At 60.2% G+C, this 17,090-nt stretch overlaps 2 protein-coding genes across 4 annotated transcripts in view; one reads left to right on the forward strand and one right to left on the reverse strand.

Moving 5' to 3' along the window:
- Nucleotides 1-1,488: 1,488 nt before the first annotated feature.
- Nucleotides 1,489-8,083, forward strand: NFKB2 (nuclear factor kappa B subunit 2). Of its 2 annotated transcripts, none has more exons than XM_007470399.1 (22): nucleotides 1,489-1,766; nucleotides 2,061-2,142; nucleotides 2,260-2,300; nucleotides 2,555-2,653; nucleotides 2,733-2,884; nucleotides 3,135-3,241; nucleotides 3,336-3,494; nucleotides 3,784-3,888; nucleotides 4,017-4,102; nucleotides 4,181-4,319; nucleotides 4,558-4,686; nucleotides 4,811-5,017; nucleotides 5,097-5,238; nucleotides 5,627-5,741; nucleotides 5,834-6,047; nucleotides 6,196-6,365; nucleotides 6,490-6,592; nucleotides 6,722-6,873; nucleotides 7,003-7,072; nucleotides 7,307-7,479; nucleotides 7,593-7,704; nucleotides 7,807-8,083. In XM_007470399.1, exons 1-22 carry the CDS (start codon nucleotides 1,746-1,748, stop codon nucleotides 7,926-7,928), a joined length of 2,700 nt encoding a protein of 899 aa, XP_007470461.1. In that variant the 5' UTR covers nucleotides 1,489-1,745; the 3' UTR covers nucleotides 7,929-8,083. The 2 variants fall into 2 exon arrangements, with proteins under 2 accessions (XP_007470461.1, XP_007470462.1); XM_007470400.1 differs by having other exon boundaries at nucleotides 1,746-1,766; nucleotides 4,558-4,690; nucleotides 4,818-5,017; nucleotides 7,804-7,928.
- An 89-nt stretch (nucleotides 8,084-8,172) lies between these two features.
- Nucleotides 8,173-17,090, reverse strand: part of PSD (pleckstrin and Sec7 domain containing) — a 16,590-nt gene continuing 7,672 nt past the window's right edge. Inside the window, exons 9-18 of one of the 2 annotated variants that reach the window (XM_007470402.1) lie at nucleotides 16,958-17,070; nucleotides 16,267-16,325; nucleotides 16,068-16,157; nucleotides 12,218-12,261; nucleotides 10,593-10,783; nucleotides 10,438-10,508; nucleotides 10,173-10,330; nucleotides 9,869-10,013; nucleotides 9,464-9,607; nucleotides 8,173-8,979 (exon numbers count right to left, since the gene is read on the reverse strand). In XM_007470402.1, the coding sequence (XP_007470464.1) occupies nucleotides 8,749-8,979; nucleotides 9,464-9,607; nucleotides 9,869-10,013; nucleotides 10,173-10,330; nucleotides 10,438-10,508; nucleotides 10,593-10,783; nucleotides 12,218-12,261; nucleotides 16,068-16,157; nucleotides 16,267-16,325; nucleotides 16,958-17,070 (1,246 nt within the window). In that variant the 3' untranslated portion in view covers nucleotides 8,173-8,748. The remainder of the gene's footprint in view (nucleotides 8,980-9,463; nucleotides 9,608-9,868; nucleotides 10,014-10,172; nucleotides 10,331-10,437; nucleotides 10,509-10,592; nucleotides 10,784-12,217; nucleotides 12,262-16,067; nucleotides 16,158-16,266; nucleotides 16,326-16,957; nucleotides 17,071-17,090) is intronic. The other variant, XM_007470401.1, reaches the window with a different exon arrangement.

Raw genomic sequence — 17,090 nt, forward strand, 5'->3', positions numbered from 1 at the left:
CCGGCCCCGCCTCCCCGTGGTATTTTCGGGACTTTCCTAAGCTGTTCTAACTTTCCTGCCCCTTCCCCGGCCCGGCCCAGCAGCGGATCCCGCAGCAGACTGGTCCCCAGGCCAGAGCCAGCGCCGGAGAGTCATTCTCACTCCTGCTTCCCGCGCTGCGCAAATATTTCTCCTCTAAGGGGCTGCCTGAGTCACTCCTGATTGGTTGCGCGAGTCCGGGACTTAAACTTTCAGCCAGTAAAAAAGGGCATGGCGAGTGACGCACGGAAACGTCACGGGAATTCCCCCCTCCCGGGGGCCGAAAAGGGGCTTTCCCGGCTGGAGTCCTGGTGGTTGGAGAGGTGCCGCGACCCGTCCGAGGTGGGTCGGGCAAGAAGAGAATCCGGAACCGGAGCCGCCGCCGCGGTGAGTGGTTGGGTTCAGACCCCTGGGTGGCGGGACGCCGGGAAGGGCAGGAGGAGGGCCCTTAGCTGACCGAGCCCCAGAGCTTAAGAGCGGCATCTGCACACTCCAGAGAGCACGCACACGAACAAGACACGCGGATACACATCAATATCCCTGTACAAAGACGCGGGCCGTACGTACATCTACACATATGCCGGCGGGTGCATAGGGTCGTCCATGCACTCAGACTCGCACACACATGCACACGCAAAACACTCACCCGTACACAGGTGCCTGGACCCATACCCTTCACGCAGAAACCCAGATATGTTCACCTGTGCCCTTACACACATGCTCAGACATGTGTCCACACTGATTAGTTTAAGGACGCTCACCTGTACACGCATGTTCACACCATGCACACACAAGCACATGGGCCGAAACACACTTGTACACCTGTGATGCAGACACATACATGCATTACATACGGCTATGGGACTGGGGGGCGGGGCGTGGGCCCCCAAAGCAGGTGCGGTGTGGGAATCAACAGCTGTACACATGTTTCGGGGAGGGGGAATAGAGGAACCCATCCCAAGGAGGAGACACCTTTCCTCCCGCCGCCCCGTGGCCCCAGAGACCGGTTCTCGGGGCAGAACCCAGGGGCCCCCGACTGGGAAGAGCCCCCGCCTACAGCCCTTCGGGGAGGAGGCCTTCTTACAGTAGGAATATCCCCCCAAAACCCCCCGGGGTGAATCAGCCGTGGCCTCTCTCGGAGTAGAAAATCCCGAGGTTGCTCCAGGACGGGGGAGGGGAAGGGGACGGGAGGCGGGCCTGGCCCCGGACTAGTAGCCTCCCCCGGCCTTGAAAGACCCTCCAGGCCCTGGCGCCTGCTCTGGAGGGAGGAGGTGGCCCCCAACCCCGCGGGGCCTTCTCTGGGTCTCGCCGCTCCTCTGGTTGTAGAGATGCTGCGGGCGCCCGCAGGCGAGCGAGAAGACCTCGCGCCCCTCCCGCCTCGGGGAGTGGCCAGTGGCGTCATTTCCAGGCACGCCCCCTCCGGCCCCGCCTCCCCGTGGTATTTTCGGGACTTTCCTAAGCTGTTCTAACTTTCCTGCCCCTTCCCCGGCCCGGCCCAGCCCAGCTCCAGATTTCGCCCTCCACCGGATCTTGCCCGCCACACCCGGAGGGGTAGCTGGAGGAGATCGGACCCTCCCCCAAATTTGGGCCCCCCTCTTCCCCCAACTCCCGTCCTGATCTGTCTCTCCCTACCCCCGCCACTCCTCCCCACCTAAGGCGGGCGCCTGAAACTCTGGGGAATAGGACCCGCCGAAGCCACCGGACAGAGCCGGGCCTAGCCCAGAGACATGGACAGTTGCTACGACCCAGTGAGTCACGCCGCCTGGCCCCAAAGCCGGCCGTCTGCCCACCCCCCGTGCCTGTCTGCTTGTCTGCCCGTCTTTCGTCTTTCGGAGTGCCATCTACTCCCTGACACCTGTAATGTCCTCAGATTATCTCATCCTGCCTGTCAGTCAGTCTGTCTACAAACAGCTTACAGTAGGAGCTTTCATATGGGCCTGGGGAGGAGAGGGAGTCATTACTGAGGGCTTACAGAGCTGAGAGGTGGAGGGCTCTGGGGGTGGCTCAGAATCAGCTGCCACCCCAGTCTGTCTCCAAACCAGGGTCTGGATGGCATCATTGAATATGATGATTTCAAATTCAACCCGTCCATTGTGCAGCCCAAGGAGCCAGCCCCAGAGACAGGTTAGTAAGTCCCCTGACCTCCCCTTGTCTTGGAGGGAGGGGAAGGGAGGAGTATGTGCCCTCTGCCTTGGGAATGGGCTCAGAGATCCTGGCTCAGCAAGGCCCCTCTGTCCCCAGCTGATGGCCCCTACCTGGTGATCGTGGAACAGCCTAAGCAGGTGAGCGAGTGGAAGGGATAGTGTGGGATGGCTTCAGCTCTGGGGGCGAGTGGGGTAGTTGCAGCTGGGTGGCCACAGGGAGGGTAACTGACACAGACCCACTTATGGTTGGGATGGTTAGCTGCTGATGATCACAGTGGTGTGGTTGTGATTCAGGATACACACATCCAGTCATTATGGTCACTGCTGGCTGGGGGGGATGGGGGGCTGGTGTCTGTCCTGGTCACAATGTCACTGTGCCCTGGCACCTTCAGCGAGGCTTCCGATTTCGATATGGCTGTGAAGGCCCTTCCCACGGAGGACTGCCAGGTGCCTCCAGCGAGAAGGGTCGGAAGACTTATCCCACTGTCAAGGTGAGCCAGGATAGTGCTGAAGGGTGGGCTAGTGGACAGTGTATTCATGGGCATTACTGACAGCCCTCACCCCTCACAGATCTGTAACTACGAGGGACCGGCCAAGATAGAGGTGGACCTGGTAACACACAGTGACCCGCCTCGTGCTCACGCCCACAGTTTGGTGGGCAAGCAATGCTCGGAGCTGGGGGTCTGCGCAGTGTCTGTGGGGCCCAAGGACATGACTGCCCAGTAGGTGCCCCCTACCCCTGGTCCCCACTGGCGTGCCCCCTCATTGCTTGCCAGTTCTAGGCCCCAGCCCACCTCTGTGAGCTTAGCATCTGACCAAGGGGAGAGACCCTGGTTGGCCCTAGAACCCAAGTGAAAACTAGAAAAGCTTCCTAGAGGAAGTAGAGCTGAGCTGAGCCCTGGCAGTGGGGAGGGTGTCTCAGGAGGAAAGAACTGCCTGCAAGGCCTCTGACTCCTCCCCTCCCCTACCCAGATTTAACAACCTGGGTGTCCTGCATGTGACCAAGAAGAACATGATGGAGATTATGATACAAAAACTTCAGAGACAGCGGCTTCGCTCCAGGCCCCAGGGCCTTACGGGTATGGAGGACATGGAGGGAGTCATGGGAGGTGGTCATGGAAGGAGTAGAGAAGGAGGAGGACTCCAGGGGTCACATGTGTGCCCGCTGCCCAGAGGCCGAGCGTCGGGAGCTGGAGCAGGAGGCCAAGGAACTAAAGAAGGTGATGGATCTGAGCATTGTGCGGCTGCGCTTTTCTGCCTTCCTTCGAGCCAGTGATGGCTCCTTCTCTCTGCCCCTGAAGCCAGTTATCTCTCAGCCCATCCATGACAGCAGTGAGTATCCTGATCACCTGGGGCCTGGGTGCCAGAGGGAGCATGGAGGGCAACCTTGAACTGTGGAGTCAGATAGGCCTGGGTTTGAACTTGGCCCCACCATGTATGAGCTGAGTGATCTTGAGCAAGTCATTTCCCCTCTCTGAGTATGGCTTCCATCTTGAGTAGATGAAAATACTAGCAGTTCCTGTACCTCTTGGGGTTGTTCAGATAATACAAAGCCCCTGGCTCCATAATTGGGACCATGGCTATTATATCCTCTCAAGTAATTGATATCCCATCTCCACAGAGTCTCCTGGAGCCTCAAACCTGAAGATTTCTCGAATGGACAAGACAGCTGGCTCTGTGCGGGGTGGAGATGAGGTTTATCTGCTTTGTGACAAGGTGCAGAAAGGTGAGGCTGGAGCCTAGGCTGGGAGCTAGGGATGTTGGGTATGAAGCTTGGGGACCGGGACAGCTCCAGGACAAATGGCCCTGGAGATTCTACTAGGAGCTGTGGCCAAACTTCAATTTCCCCTGTAGATGACATTGAGGTTCGGTTCTACGAGGATGATGAGAATGGATGGCAGGCCTTCGGGGACTTCTCTCCCACAGATGTTCACAAACAGGTACCCTAGGGCCAGGGCTGGGCCTGGGCTGAAACTAGGCCAAGGCCTTAACACATCTTATGTTCTCCTTCCCCCTAGTATGCCATTGTGTTCCGGACACCTCCCTATCACAAGATGAAGATTGAGCGTCCTGTAACTGTGTTCCTGCAACTGAAACGCAAGCGTGGGGGGGATGTCTCTGACTCCAAACAGTTCACCTATTATCCTCTGGTGGAAGGTGGAGCTGGGCTGAAGATCCCACGGGGGCTGGAGGGTGGGGGCTTGGCTGGAGGGTCCCAAGAAATAGATCAGGGGACCCATGAGTCAAATCAAGAGTAGGGAAGGTCCCAGGAAGAGGTGACCCTAGGAGCCAGCCTGAGGGCTTTCAGGGGAAAGGCCATTACCAAACATGGGACAGGACTCTAGAGGCAAGGCGTGAGTTGGGGTTTTAATATCTCATTTGCCTCTCCCCCCAGACAAGGAGGAGGTGCAGCGGAAGCGGAGGAAAGCCTTGCCCACCTTCTCCCAGCCCTTTGGGGGTGGCTCCCACATGGGTGGAGGCTCTGGGGGCTCGGCTGGGGGTTATGGAGGAGCTGGAGGAGGAGGTGAGTGCTGGTGGCAGGAAGGGGAATGGATGAGGGAGGGGTAAAGGGGAGAAAAGTTGTCGGGGAAGAAATCTGGAAGAGTCCTCCTGGTGCCCCCTCCCCACAGTCCTGCCTGTGTCCACAGGTGGCAGCCTCGGCTTTTTCTCCTCCTCCTTGGCCTACAGCCCCTACCAGTCCGGTGCGGCCCCAATGGGCTGCTACCCGGGAGGCGGGGGCGGGGCGCAGATGGCCTCCGAGGCGCCTAGCGTGGTTGCTGGGGAGGAAGCAACAGAGCTGAGCGCCCCCTCCGGGACCCTCCAGCGCGAACAGGCCCCGGAGCTGCTGCATCGAGGTATGGCCTCGGGAATCCGGGCGGTCGGGACGCTGCGGGTGGGGACCTAGCCCATGCCCACACCCCCTGTCGCCCCCAGCCCGGGAATACAACGCGCGCCTGTTCGGCCTGGCGCAGCGCAGCGCCCGAGCCTTGCTCGACTACGGCGTCACGGCAGACGCGCGCGCGCTGCTGGCGGGACAGCGCCACCTACTGACCGCGCAGGACGAGAACGGAGACACGTAGGTGGGAGGGCGGGCGGCCGGGCGGGCGGGGTCCTGGGCTTGGCGCGGTGGAAGGTCGTGGGGTGTGGGGCGGGAAAGGGACTTAAAAAGAGCCAGGGCTCTGGAGTTGGACAGACCCGGTTTCAAGCCCGGCCTCGTTATGCTCTAGTTCTGTTCAAGATACTTAATCTCTGCACACTTCAGTTTTAAAGGGGCACAATAATATAGTACGTACTTAGCGCAAAAGGTGCTCGGAAGTATTAAGTTAAGGTGCAGCGATGTTCTTGTTGACATCTGGGCTGGACGGAGCTGAGGGAGAGAGACTGTGGAGGTGATGGGGTTTTGAGGGTGAAGGATGCTGAGTTGCTGGGCTCACTAGGCCAGAGTCTTACTCCCCAACCCCCAGGCCGCTGCATTTGGCCATCATCCATGGGCAGACCAGCGTCATTGAGCAAATAGCCCACATCATCTACCACGCCCCACACCTTGGCGTTGTTAATCTCACCAACCACCTGCACCAGGTGAGGGACATCTATTGGCGAGGGGGTAGGGGTTGGAAGTCAGGTGGGTCTAGGCCAGGAGCAGGCCTGGCTCACTCTGCCTGCCTCCCCAGACGCCCCTGCATCTGGCAGTGATCACCGGGCAGACCAGCGTGGTGAGCTTCCTGCTGCAGGTGGGCGCAGATCCAGCACTGCTGGATCGGCATGGAGACTCAGCCGTGCACCTGGCACTCCGGGCACGTGCCAGTGCCCCTGACGTGCTGCGCAGCCTTCTGCGGAGTGGAGTTCCCAGCATGCCCCAACTGTTGCACTTGCCAGACTTCGAAGGTGAGTTCATCACCTGGACCAGCGGGCAAGGGTGGGGACCAGGGAGGGTACCTGGTGAGTGCCTGTAGTGGACATGAGGCATCGAGGTCAGATGGTCAAGGGGTCACATTGGGGGCACAGCTGCAGGCTGAGCATCCTGTGTCACTAGGGCTGTACCCTGTACACCTGGCGGTCCGTGCCCGAAGTCCCGAGTGCCTGGATCTGCTGGTGGACAACGGAGCTGAAGTGGAGGCTGCAGAGCGGCAGGGGGGCCGAACAGCCCTGCATCTAGCCACAGAAATGGAGGAGCTGGGGTTGGTCACCCATCTGGTCACCAAGGTGGGACTGAGGATTGTGGAAGGCATGGAGCCAAGGGTGTGGAGGGACTACGGATGGGGAGGGTGTGGCGGAGGGACAGCTAATCAGTTGGTGCTGTGATCAACCACTCCTTTGCACCCCACAGCTCCGGGCCAATGTGAATGCCCGTACCTTTGCGGGAAACACACCCCTACACCTGGCAGCTGGACTGGGGTCCCCAACCCTCACCCGCCTCCTTCTGAAGGCTGGTCAGTCTCTCTCTCAGGGGCATATGAACAGGGCTGGGGGGGAAGGAAATGGGGGCCTCCCAGTCCCCCCACTTTGCATCCTTAATGTGGGCTCCTGTTGTACCTCTCCATGACTATCCCCTCACCCAGGTGCCGACATCCATGCAGAGAACGAGGAGCCCTTGTGCCCACTGCCTTCGCCCCCCACCTCTGGTAGTGACTCAGATTCTGAGGGCCCTGAGAGGGACACCCGAGGCAGCTTTCGGGGCCACACACCTCTTGACCTTACTCGCAGCAGCAAGGTGAGGCCAGCCTGGGACTAGAAGTACCAGGGGATGGGGCAGCTGGGCTTATAGATGGGTCCTGAGTATCTGGTACCTGGGCTTAAGGACTGTGATGGGAGGTAGTCAAGGCTGAGGCTGTCTCTCCAGGTGAAGACCTTGCTGCTAAATGCTGCTCAGGACACCATGGCGCCCCCCCTGACCCCACCTAGCCCTGCAGGTGAGATCTCCCCACCCACTGCCAGACACCAGACCCCAGACCCCTGCTCACAGAGGTGTCTTCTCCTTCAGGGCCACTCAAGGTCTCCCTTCCTCCATCCCTGTCCTCCGTCCATTGCCCCAGTGGCCCTTCCTGCCTTATCTATCAGGTTACCATGTGAGAAAGGTGGCATTCAGCTGTGTTTTTGCCCATCTCTGGGGGGTAACTAACATGTTATGTGTGTGTCCCCCTCAGGGCCAGAGATGCCACTCGAGGATACAGTCCTACAGAACCTGGAGCATCTGCTAGACGGGCCAGGAGCCCAGGGCAGCTGGGCAGAGCTGGCAGAACGGCTTGGTCTGCGCAGTCTGGTGGACACATATCGAAAGACGGCCTCACCCAGCGGCAGTCTCCTACGCAGTTACAAGGTCAGTCGGTCCCCGTCCCGTGCTCCATGCCCCAGTCTCAGATCTCTGGTGCTTCTTTGGGGATACCACACCCTAACCATAACTCAGGTCTCATGCCTCTTCCTTCTTCTCAGCTGGCTGGTGGGGACTTGGCGGGCCTGCTGGATGCCCTGTCTGACATGGGCCTGGAGGAGGGAGTGAGGCTGCTGAGGGGTCCTGAGACCCGAGAAAAGCTGCCTAGCACAGGTAAAGGGGCCCTACCTGAAAGGTGGATCTGGACTTGGAGGGTGGGAGGCTTGAGGCCTTGACTCTTCCCTATGCCCTTCCCCGTGTCCACTCCCCCAGCAGAGGTGAAGGAGGACAGTGCATACGGGAGCCAGTCGGTGGAACAGGAAGCAGAGAAGCTGGGCCCCCCTCCTGAGCCACCAGGAGGGCTCTGCCACGGACATCCCCAGCCTCAGGTGCACTGAACTACTGCCCACCCACCAGCCCCCTTCCTGGACCCCTCTGTACAGTGCCCCCACCTATTCCAGTTCTTATTTAACACCCCGTGCCCACACTTCAGGTGGGGCAAATAAAAGATTCTCATGAGAAAGGGAGGGGGCATGGCCTCCTCCCCAACTTAGAGCAGCCCCTGATGTGTGTGACTATTGTTCCTGGGAACCAAGTGCCTATCCTGGCCTCAGGCCAGGCACTGGAGAGAGGAGGCCCAGCCAGCAAGTCTAGAGCAGTTTTAATGGAGGTGGAGGCTATACAAAGGGCAGGGCCCACTGAAGGAGGGAAAGCAAGGCCATGCTGCCCCGGGCCTGTGCATAGGGCCTCAGCATGGACACCCTTCCGCCACCTCTGGAAAGAGCGGGTGAGCCCTCATTGGAAGAGGGAGGGAAAACCAGCTCAGCCCCAACTCCTGGCTTCTGCCTGAGCCAGGCCCCAGGGTGGAGGGCGATTGCTGGTGTCAGGGGTGGGGTGTCTCAGCAGAAACGTCAGGTCTCCCCCACACAAAAAAAAAGCATCAAAAGTCTAGGGGCCCTGGCCCCTCCCGTCCCAGTCCCCTGTACGAAAAAGTGCAAAACATTATCACAAAAAGGGGGTCTCGGAGGGGCCCTTAGCCTAAGGCTCCTGAGGCCCGTGCCCTAGCCCTGCCCTGCCCCGGACACCGCGTCCGGCGCGGTCAGGCCCTGGACCGAGGGGCCCTCCCAGGTGGCCCGAGGCCGGCCCAGGCTCAGGCAGGGCCCTGTCATGCAGGTGCCTGGTGGGCACCACCCCCCCACCCCAACTCCCACCCGCAACTCAGGACTTCCACCGCCCACTGCCTGCCCCTGCGCGAGACTCTGGGCCAGGACACTGAGCCCGGGGCTGGCTGGAGGTGTTGGGCTGCGAGGAGGGACTGGAGTGAGGAGGGGGGAGTCCGTCTTCCGTGCTCCCGGCTTGGGCCAGTGCTGCCTCTACCGCATCCAGCTCTTCACTGCCCACCTTCAGCTTGACCCGAAGCAGCGCTGCATATGTGCCATAGCGAGATCTCTGAGGCAGAGGGGCAGGGATGAGCCTGCTGTCCACCGTCTGCCCAGCCCACCCCCGTCTGGGGCAGGGAGGGAACGCCAAAGAAGGCTAGGAGATGCCACGTTCTTGCCTACCTCTGAAGCCCCAAAAGCCCCCAAGGACTGACTGCGACATGATCCCTGGGTAGTTTGGTGACCTTCTCTGGGCTCTCTCTAGACTGTCAACTGTAACAGCTAATGTTTCTTGAGCCTTTACCAGAGTTGGCAAAACTGAGCACGTAAGAGACATCATCTCCTTTTATTTCCCTAGTGGGGATGGAATGCTGTCCCTGTCCCACAGAGGAAACTGCAGCTCAGAGAGATTAAGCAGTCTGCCCAGGGTCACTCAGCTAGTTCCACTCTTAGAGTCCATGCCATGACTCACTAGTCTGAGCCTCTGTATGGGGACACAGAGGTCCCACCGGTGGAGCAAGGAGCCACAGAGGTGCCCGGGCCGGGAGGCTCACCTCAAACTCCAGATAGGCCTCCTTCTGCCGCTGTTCCTCAGCCTCCTTGCCCCGGGCCTTCCTGCCCAGATGGGCAGCCCGGTGCTGCCGCAACTCACTTGCCATGGCCTTCAGCTTGGCCTCGTGGGTCCGCATCTGCTCCTCCTAGAGGCCGGGGGAGCATGGTCACTCTGGCAGAGACAGTGCCTTTGTGCAAGTTTTTAGAAAAGGTGCCCCATCCTTTGGATGAACAAAGCACCGTGTATGGGTTAACCAACAGTATTTCAGCCTCTGCACGCCCCCCTATGGCCCATGTCCTGGCGCACTGGACATCTACATGTATCATACACAGCGGCCTGGAGTGCAGTCGCCCTAGGCCTGCCTCACTCCGTCCCGCTGGCACCAGGTGGACAGAGCTGGGGGTACCTGGGGGAGGCGGGTGGCAGCACTGGGCAGCAGAGGGCGGCTGAACTTCTTCTGGGAACTGACAGCAGCTGGGAAGGGGGGTGCGGAGAACATAGCAGCCACCACATTGATGCGAGTGATCCAGGACTGCATCTGCTCCAGGCTCCTGGGGAGACAGCACAGCCATCTCGGACCTGGGCCCAGGGTTCCATCCAGGGATGCCAGTCCTGGCCTGAGAAGGAATGAGGCAATCCAGGGACAAGGGATGGGAGCAAGCTGGGAGTGGAGTGAAGGGGTCTGGGATGCGCAGGAGGAGGGCACTCACGGAGCCTGGAAGAGGAAGACCCGCCAGTCAGCGGTGCGCAGGTAGAAGACGTGGGGCCTCTTGCTGTAGTCACTGGCGCGCGTGGCCAGCGCGTGGTGGATGCTGATGGCATTCTTCAGCTCAGCCTCCGACGGGGCCTCCCCAGGCTGGTACTCCTCCTGTGGGGTGCCCATCTCGTCCTGGCTGCAGTCCCAGCCCAACCCGCCCCGCCCCTACGCCCTCCCCTGAGCCAGCTCAGCCCCAGCCCCTTGAGCTGGCCCCGCACCTTCTGCAGGTAGAGGATCATGCCCTTGAGGATCCCGTGGAAGTTCTTCCAGCCCCGCTTGCCCCGAGGTGCTGGGGGGAAGGAAGACAAGTCAGGGGGGCCTGAGACAGGCCCGCTCCCATCCATCCCCCAGGCCTCCCCACCTGGCCACGTACTCTTCCTGCAGTCAGGGTCTGCGTGCACCTTTCGCACCAAGGCCCCGTGCTTGTAGACTGCGGCCCCGGGCTCGGGAGTCAGGTCCAGGAAAGGGCTGGAGCCGCTGCCACTGCCCCCGCTGACTCTCTTGATGACCTTGGGGTTGGGGTCGGCCAACTCAGACAGAGAGCGTCTCAGCTCCTCCTCGTCTCTGCAGGTGTGATCACCTCAGAGGGGGCTGGCCATGTAGCCACGACCCCCCCTTCAGGCCTGGCCTCTGCCACCCAGGAAAGCTCCTCCAGTGTCTGTGAAGAAGGGGCTGGGGGGACTGCCCCTCTCATAGGGCGTGGCTCCCCTCAGCCTGAGGCTCCTGGAGCCACATTTCTGGCCTCAGACCGGGTTACACCAGGGTATAGCTGTACCTCCCCACTCAGATCAGGGGTCCTCGAGGCAGCATGTCTCTGCCCCCAGATTAGAGTTCCCAAGGGTAGGGCCATGTCTGTCCCTTCCTCCCCTCACGTGTACACAGCCCCATCCTCTCCATTTCTGCACACACACACACACACCCCTCGCTCCCTTCTCCACCAGAGCAGACACATGTCTGAATCAGCTTCTCAACCACACCCAGCACCAGGCTTTACTTGTAGCTTGTTGGCTAAATGGTGGCAGAAGGAGCTTCCTAGTACCTCCTGGTCTGCAGGCTCTGTCAGCTATCATCTAAAGAATCTGATTCTATTTTGTCGCTCCCTCGTCAAAAACCTGCAGTAGCTCCCTACTGCCTTCCACCTGGAGCCTACACTACATCCTCACCAACACTGTCTCTCTCCTGCCACTCTCCATTCCAGCTGCCTGCCTCCTCTTGGTCTCCTCACCCCACACTCGTTTCAGCCACCACACATTGGCCTCCCAAATACCAACTTCCCTCCTTCTCTCCCCAAACAATGCTTCCTCTCCGTCAAGGCTTGCCCCGAGACCAGTGCTCACAGAAGCTTTCCCTGATCCCCCCTGTACCCCAGTCCTGAGCTTTGCCTCCTCTGAGGTCTTCTCTCCTGCAGACTGGGAGCTCCCAGCTAAACTGAGCAGTGACTGGACTCTCAGCAGATACCAGCAAGTAGGAGTGACCTGTTTAGATGAGGGCTCTACCTCAGACTGGGGGACTCAAGACTCAAACTAGACCTCCTCCCTCAGACGAGACTCTTCCAAAACTTAACTGTGAGTCTTTCTGTTTCCACTGGGGCTGCCAAGAGGAGACAATTCTGTGACACTCGGCTCCCTAGGACCCAGGAGGAGGCTCTCCCTCTACTGGTCGGGGCCCTACTTCCAGAGACTTCTACCTTCCCACTTGGGTGCCAAGAGACCTCCCCCCATTTGTTTCAGCACCCTCATCCCAGGCCAGCTGACAATGGCCACCCACCCCAACCCAGCTTGTCATAACAACCCAGCTAGAGACAAGACACAGAACCCCACGTCCAGGCAGGCACCTCCAAAAAAGGAAGTGAGGCAGCCTCACTGCCTCTCGTGCTCTCACCCGCCTCCCTGGCTCCACAGCCCCAGGATTCACTCAGCCCATCTCAGTGCTCTCGACCTCTCCAGGCAGCCCCTTCCCAACGTCCCATCCCAGCCCCTGACAAGCCCCAGGACTCACATGGCCCACTGCAACTTTTCATTCTTGATGGAGCTGTACAAGGCCTGCAGAGGGAGGAACAAACCAAGGGGGTGGGGGTCAATCCTGTGGGGGAGGTGCACCAATGCCAGAGCTCAGAGCCCTCCCTCCAAGTTTGGGGGAGGAGACAGAACTGGGGGTGGGGATGGGCAGCAGGGTGTAATGACTGACAGGCTCTAGAACAAAGTACTAGGACCCAGGCCCAGGTTTGTCACTTGAGCTGCATGACTTTGGACAAGTCTCCACGGGAAGAACAAACGTAGCACCACATGGTCTTTTTTTTTTTTTTTTAGCCACGCCACGCAGCATACAGGATCTCAGTTCCCTGACCAGGGATAGAACCCACACCCCTGCACTGGGAGCTCTTAACCACTGGACCGCCAGGGAAGTCCAAGTACCACGTGTTTACCATAGGGCAAGCAACTAACACAGGACATCCTGGCATACGGTTTATGTACAATAAATAGCAACTGCTATTATCTTAGCTGTTGTTATTATTGTTAAGAGTCATCCTATTCAGAACCTGGGTGGGGTAAGCACAGTCCTAGAAGGAATGGAAAAGAGCAGCCTAAGAAGCTCTCCTTTCCCCAACCATGTGTTTTGGCCTATTTCGACAGGATAAACCCACACAGGGCATATGGGGAAACTGAGGCCCAGGAACAGTACTCTCCCTGTCACCTCCCTCCTTGGTTAACAGAGAACACACTCCCATGGCTCCCAGCCCCAGTGCAAGCTGAGATCTTCGCCCAACCCAGACAGCCCCACCAAGCCAAATGCCAGAGTGGTCCAGCCCCCTGCCCACGTACATACTTCATGGTCCTGCAGAGTGGACACTCGTCTAAAAGACAATAGTTTTAGCTTCCAAACCCTGCACACTCCAAACTCCCCGTGAATTCCCGAAGCAGTCACTTGCCTCTGTACAGTTGGCCTGGGGGACCTGCAGGGGCCTTGGGGTGGTCGGAGGAGAGGATGGGTTCCAGTAGTGGCATAGGGGACCCCTCTTCTTGGGAGTAGGCTGCAACGTGGGTCACACCAGTGCCTCCCACTGTGGGGGCGCTTCCACCAGCCTGTCCGTGAGTGGGTGTGTCCCCAGCACATGCGGCTAAGCGTGTGGCGTGTGATGCCTGCGTGTGAGGAGTTGGATGCAGTGGTGACGTCGGCACCTTCTCCAAGATGGGACACAGCCCCCCACTGCCCACACAACACGGTCTCTGACTCTTTCACTGTCCACTGCTATACCCAACCACAAGGCTTGCCAAGCACCCCACATGGGCACACCCTGGCCGGGGGCAGGTACACCACGACCTCCACCCCACAGCACAACCCAGTCAGATGCATACACAGCACAACCCAGTCAGGTGCATACCCAGCCCTCCCAGCACCACCCCGACCAAACTCAGCAAGGCGCAGACCCTAAGCCCTCACACTCCAACTCTCGGGCCAGGACGTGAAGTGGCCATCGAAAGCCAACCTGCGGTCCTTGTCGCCACCCCTGCAGTTCATCCCCTGCCCCTCTCGGCACTTCCTTTGGCCCACAATGTCTTCCTTCGAAAATTCCTAAACCCCACAGGTGAGCTCCGTCTCATGCTCTCATCTAGAAGGTCCAAAGACCCTCTGGTCTGCGATCCCCAACTTGATCCGAGGGTCTCTGCCCTACCCCCACCCCTGGCTACCCGTGGGCTCTGTCCGTGTCGGGCTCCTCCCTCGGCTTGCGATGCCTTCGGCGCCTCCCTCAAGCCGCCCCCTCAGTCGCGTGCCGCCCTCAGCAACCCCCTCGGTCGTCCCCCAGCCTGGCGTGGGCCGCGGCCCCACCGCCCTCACCGCCTTTTTCTTCTTGCGGCTTTGCAGGCGGCTGACCACCAGGTCGGTGTAGAGCACGGGCTTGAGACTGCGCGAGCGCTGCGGCCAGCCGTAGCACAGGGTCTCCGCGCCGCGGTGGGTGCGCCCGTAGCGCACGGAGCACAGCGAGCGCGAGCGCAGCCGCCCGGCGCTGCTGTGGATGCTGTTGACACCGATCATGCTGGCCCGGCCGGCGCGCCGCGGCCCCCGGCCATGCCGCCGTCCGGCCTCGGCCGCGGACGGCCCGGACGGCCCGCGGACGGCTCCCCCGACAGCCGGCGCGAGCAGCCCGGCCCGGCCCGGCCCGGCTCGGCTCCCACTGACGCACGGAGCGCTCGGCGGCGGCGGCGGCGGCGGCGGCGGCGGCGGCGGCGGCGACGCGGTCTGCTCTGCAGCTCGGCGAGAGCGGGTGGGGGGGTGGGCGCCGACGGAGAGGGGCGGGCGAGGGCGAGGGGCGGGGACGGCGCAAAATGGAGGCGTCCGACCGAGAGGAGGGCCCGCCGCGCGCCGTCACAGGGGAGGCGCCTGGGAGGGCCGGTGCGGGGGGCGGGGCGCGGTGGCCTTTTCTAGGGGTGCTGGGAGGCTAGGGCTGTGAGGTGGGCTGTCCCTGTAGGGTCTGGAGCGCTCTCCTGGCTCGTCAGGGAGCGGTGGTGAGGAGAAAGGTCGGAACGCCTCTTGGCAGCCCTTTTTTACAGAGCCAGGAGGGGCCACGAGGCTAGAGACAGCGGCGCGGGATGGAGACAGCCGTGGAATTACCCAGCTCACCGACCCGCAGATACTTCAAATGCCCGAGTATATAATCACCTTCAAACACCCCACTTTACATACACCCCAAGTAACCAGATGCACCAATTCACATTCACCTCAACTCACAGACACTACAAATTCAGAGGTACACCTCAAATTTTAGTCATTAATTCACATACACCCCCTACTCACGGACACCTGTCATAAACCAGATAGCCAATTCGTAGATATACACCCCAACACACACAAACACCCAACCTACATCCCAACACAGACACTCTAAATCATAAGTCCTAAAGCACAAACACACTCCAAGTCAAAGCCCTATGATTCACAGACCCTAAATCACATATACAAGTCAGCATACACCCCAACTCACTGACGCCCCCCCCAACTCACAGTGGGCGGCCCCACTCAAGATACGTTCCCAAACGCAGAAGCTCAACACACCCCACGTTCACAGACACGCCCCAGGACACTCCTGTGCTGTCACATGTATGCGGTGGCCAGGAGACCCCTTTGACAGCTCTGGGGGTTTCAAGGGAGTGCAGGCCTTCTCAGACAAAACGCCACCCGATCTGGAAGAGGACTGAAGCCAAGGACCAGGCCACCCCCCTCCTCCTCCCATCCTACCCGCTCCAGTGTAGCTAACCCCTCAGGACCTGGCGCCTGGGCGCGGGGCCTGCCCACTAAGGAGCCAGAAGCGCAGTGTGTAGTCCCAGCTTGGTGCTAACTGGCTTCAGGACCCCGGAAAGCCTTTGTCCCTCTCAGGGCCCCCATCTCCGGGTCCCTCCAGTGCAGCGGTACCAGAGAGGCCTTTGTGGCTGTACACCGTGGGGCGGGGGCTGGGCGAGGGGAGGGAAGTGGTGTAACTATGCGCGCCCCATCGCCCTTGCAGAGACCCCACACACACACCCCACCCCTTTCCTCAGTGCACACTTAAGGAGGGGCGCTAACGAAGCCAAAATACAGGGTTCAAGGTCTGCTGGTCACGTGTTTTCGAGACCTGTTTTCCCCGCCCTCCCCCGCTGCGCGCTGGGACTGCGAGTGCGCATGTTCCGGGAAAGCCAGTCTTGTGGGGGCTGGGGGAGGGGGCGGTCCCCAGGCTGAGTCACTAGAGCTCAGGCTTCCACAGCAGGAACTGGGTGGTGGCAGGCCCCTCTCCGCCCCTCCCTCGGAGGCCTGCTGACAGGTCCCCTGTCCCTCCCCTCCAACGACCTCTGCCCCGCCCCGCCCCACCCCCCACCTTGAGCAGCTCTCTGGGGAAGTCGCCGCCTTCGTTGAGGCCCTCCAGGTTACCAATAAAGTCTCCGCAGGTCATGCGCTTCCCGATGTTCTAATGGAGGGCACAGAGGCCTCTGAGCTTGGGGAGTTCTTCGCCTCCCAGGCCTTGAAGTCTCTGGACGGGGTGTTCCGGGCTCCCTCCCGCCAGCCCCCCTACTCACGTGGCCGTGGAGATCCGTATTGAGTAGCATGAGGGCGCAGGTCAGCGTGTGCGCACCGTCTAGGAGAGAATTGACATTCAGCCTTGGCCACCTCGCAGGGACTCTTGCACATCTATCTTCCTCAATCTTCCAGTTCATCCCCTGCCCCCTTTCAGGAACCCCTTTGGCTCACAACCACACTTTTCTAAGTCCTGGACCCCATTAGCAAACCCCTCCAGAGCAAAGACCTCTCTCTTCCAGTAAATCCCTGGAAGAGGGGCCTCTCCCTCTTCTTAGGTCACCCTACCGAACTCCCTAAGGTTCTGGGGGCAGCCCACTGCTTGCCCCCAACACCAACATGCCTCTGTGTCTATGCAAGCCATTGGGCCCCACACAGTTATGCAGACCAAATAGAATCCCTACTCAGGCCAAGCACTGTCTTGCACATGTATGCAAACAACGGCATGCAAACACACCTGCCACGTGCCTCTTCACAACACACACTAGACCCTACCTAGCACTATACCTGCCCACATGCACAGTTCCACATCTGTGCAGCCGTGCCAGTACTGTCTGCATACATGCATGCTTGCATGACTGCAAGCTCATGCATTCGGGTACTTCTGCACACACACTCATGCTGCTTTGCACAGATGCAGTGCCCATCTGCCTCAGTGACCAGCCAGGAATGACCTGCCCCGGGCCTCCTCACCCTCTGAGGACAGGGCTCCAGGATTGCACTGGAAGTATCTCTGGGAGAAGTGGGCCAGCACGCGCTCCCGTTCCTGGGTCTCACCCATTAAGGCCAGCTCCTTCAGAAACACCCTGGGGAGGGGGGAAGAGCG

The sequence above is a fragment of the Lipotes vexillifer genome, unplaced genomic scaffold, assembly GCF_000442215.2.
Source record: "Lipotes vexillifer unplaced genomic scaffold, Lipotes_vexillifer_v1.1 scaffold916, whole genome shotgun sequence".
NCBI classification, from domain to species: domain Eukaryota; kingdom Metazoa; phylum Chordata; class Mammalia; order Artiodactyla; family Lipotidae; genus Lipotes; species Lipotes vexillifer.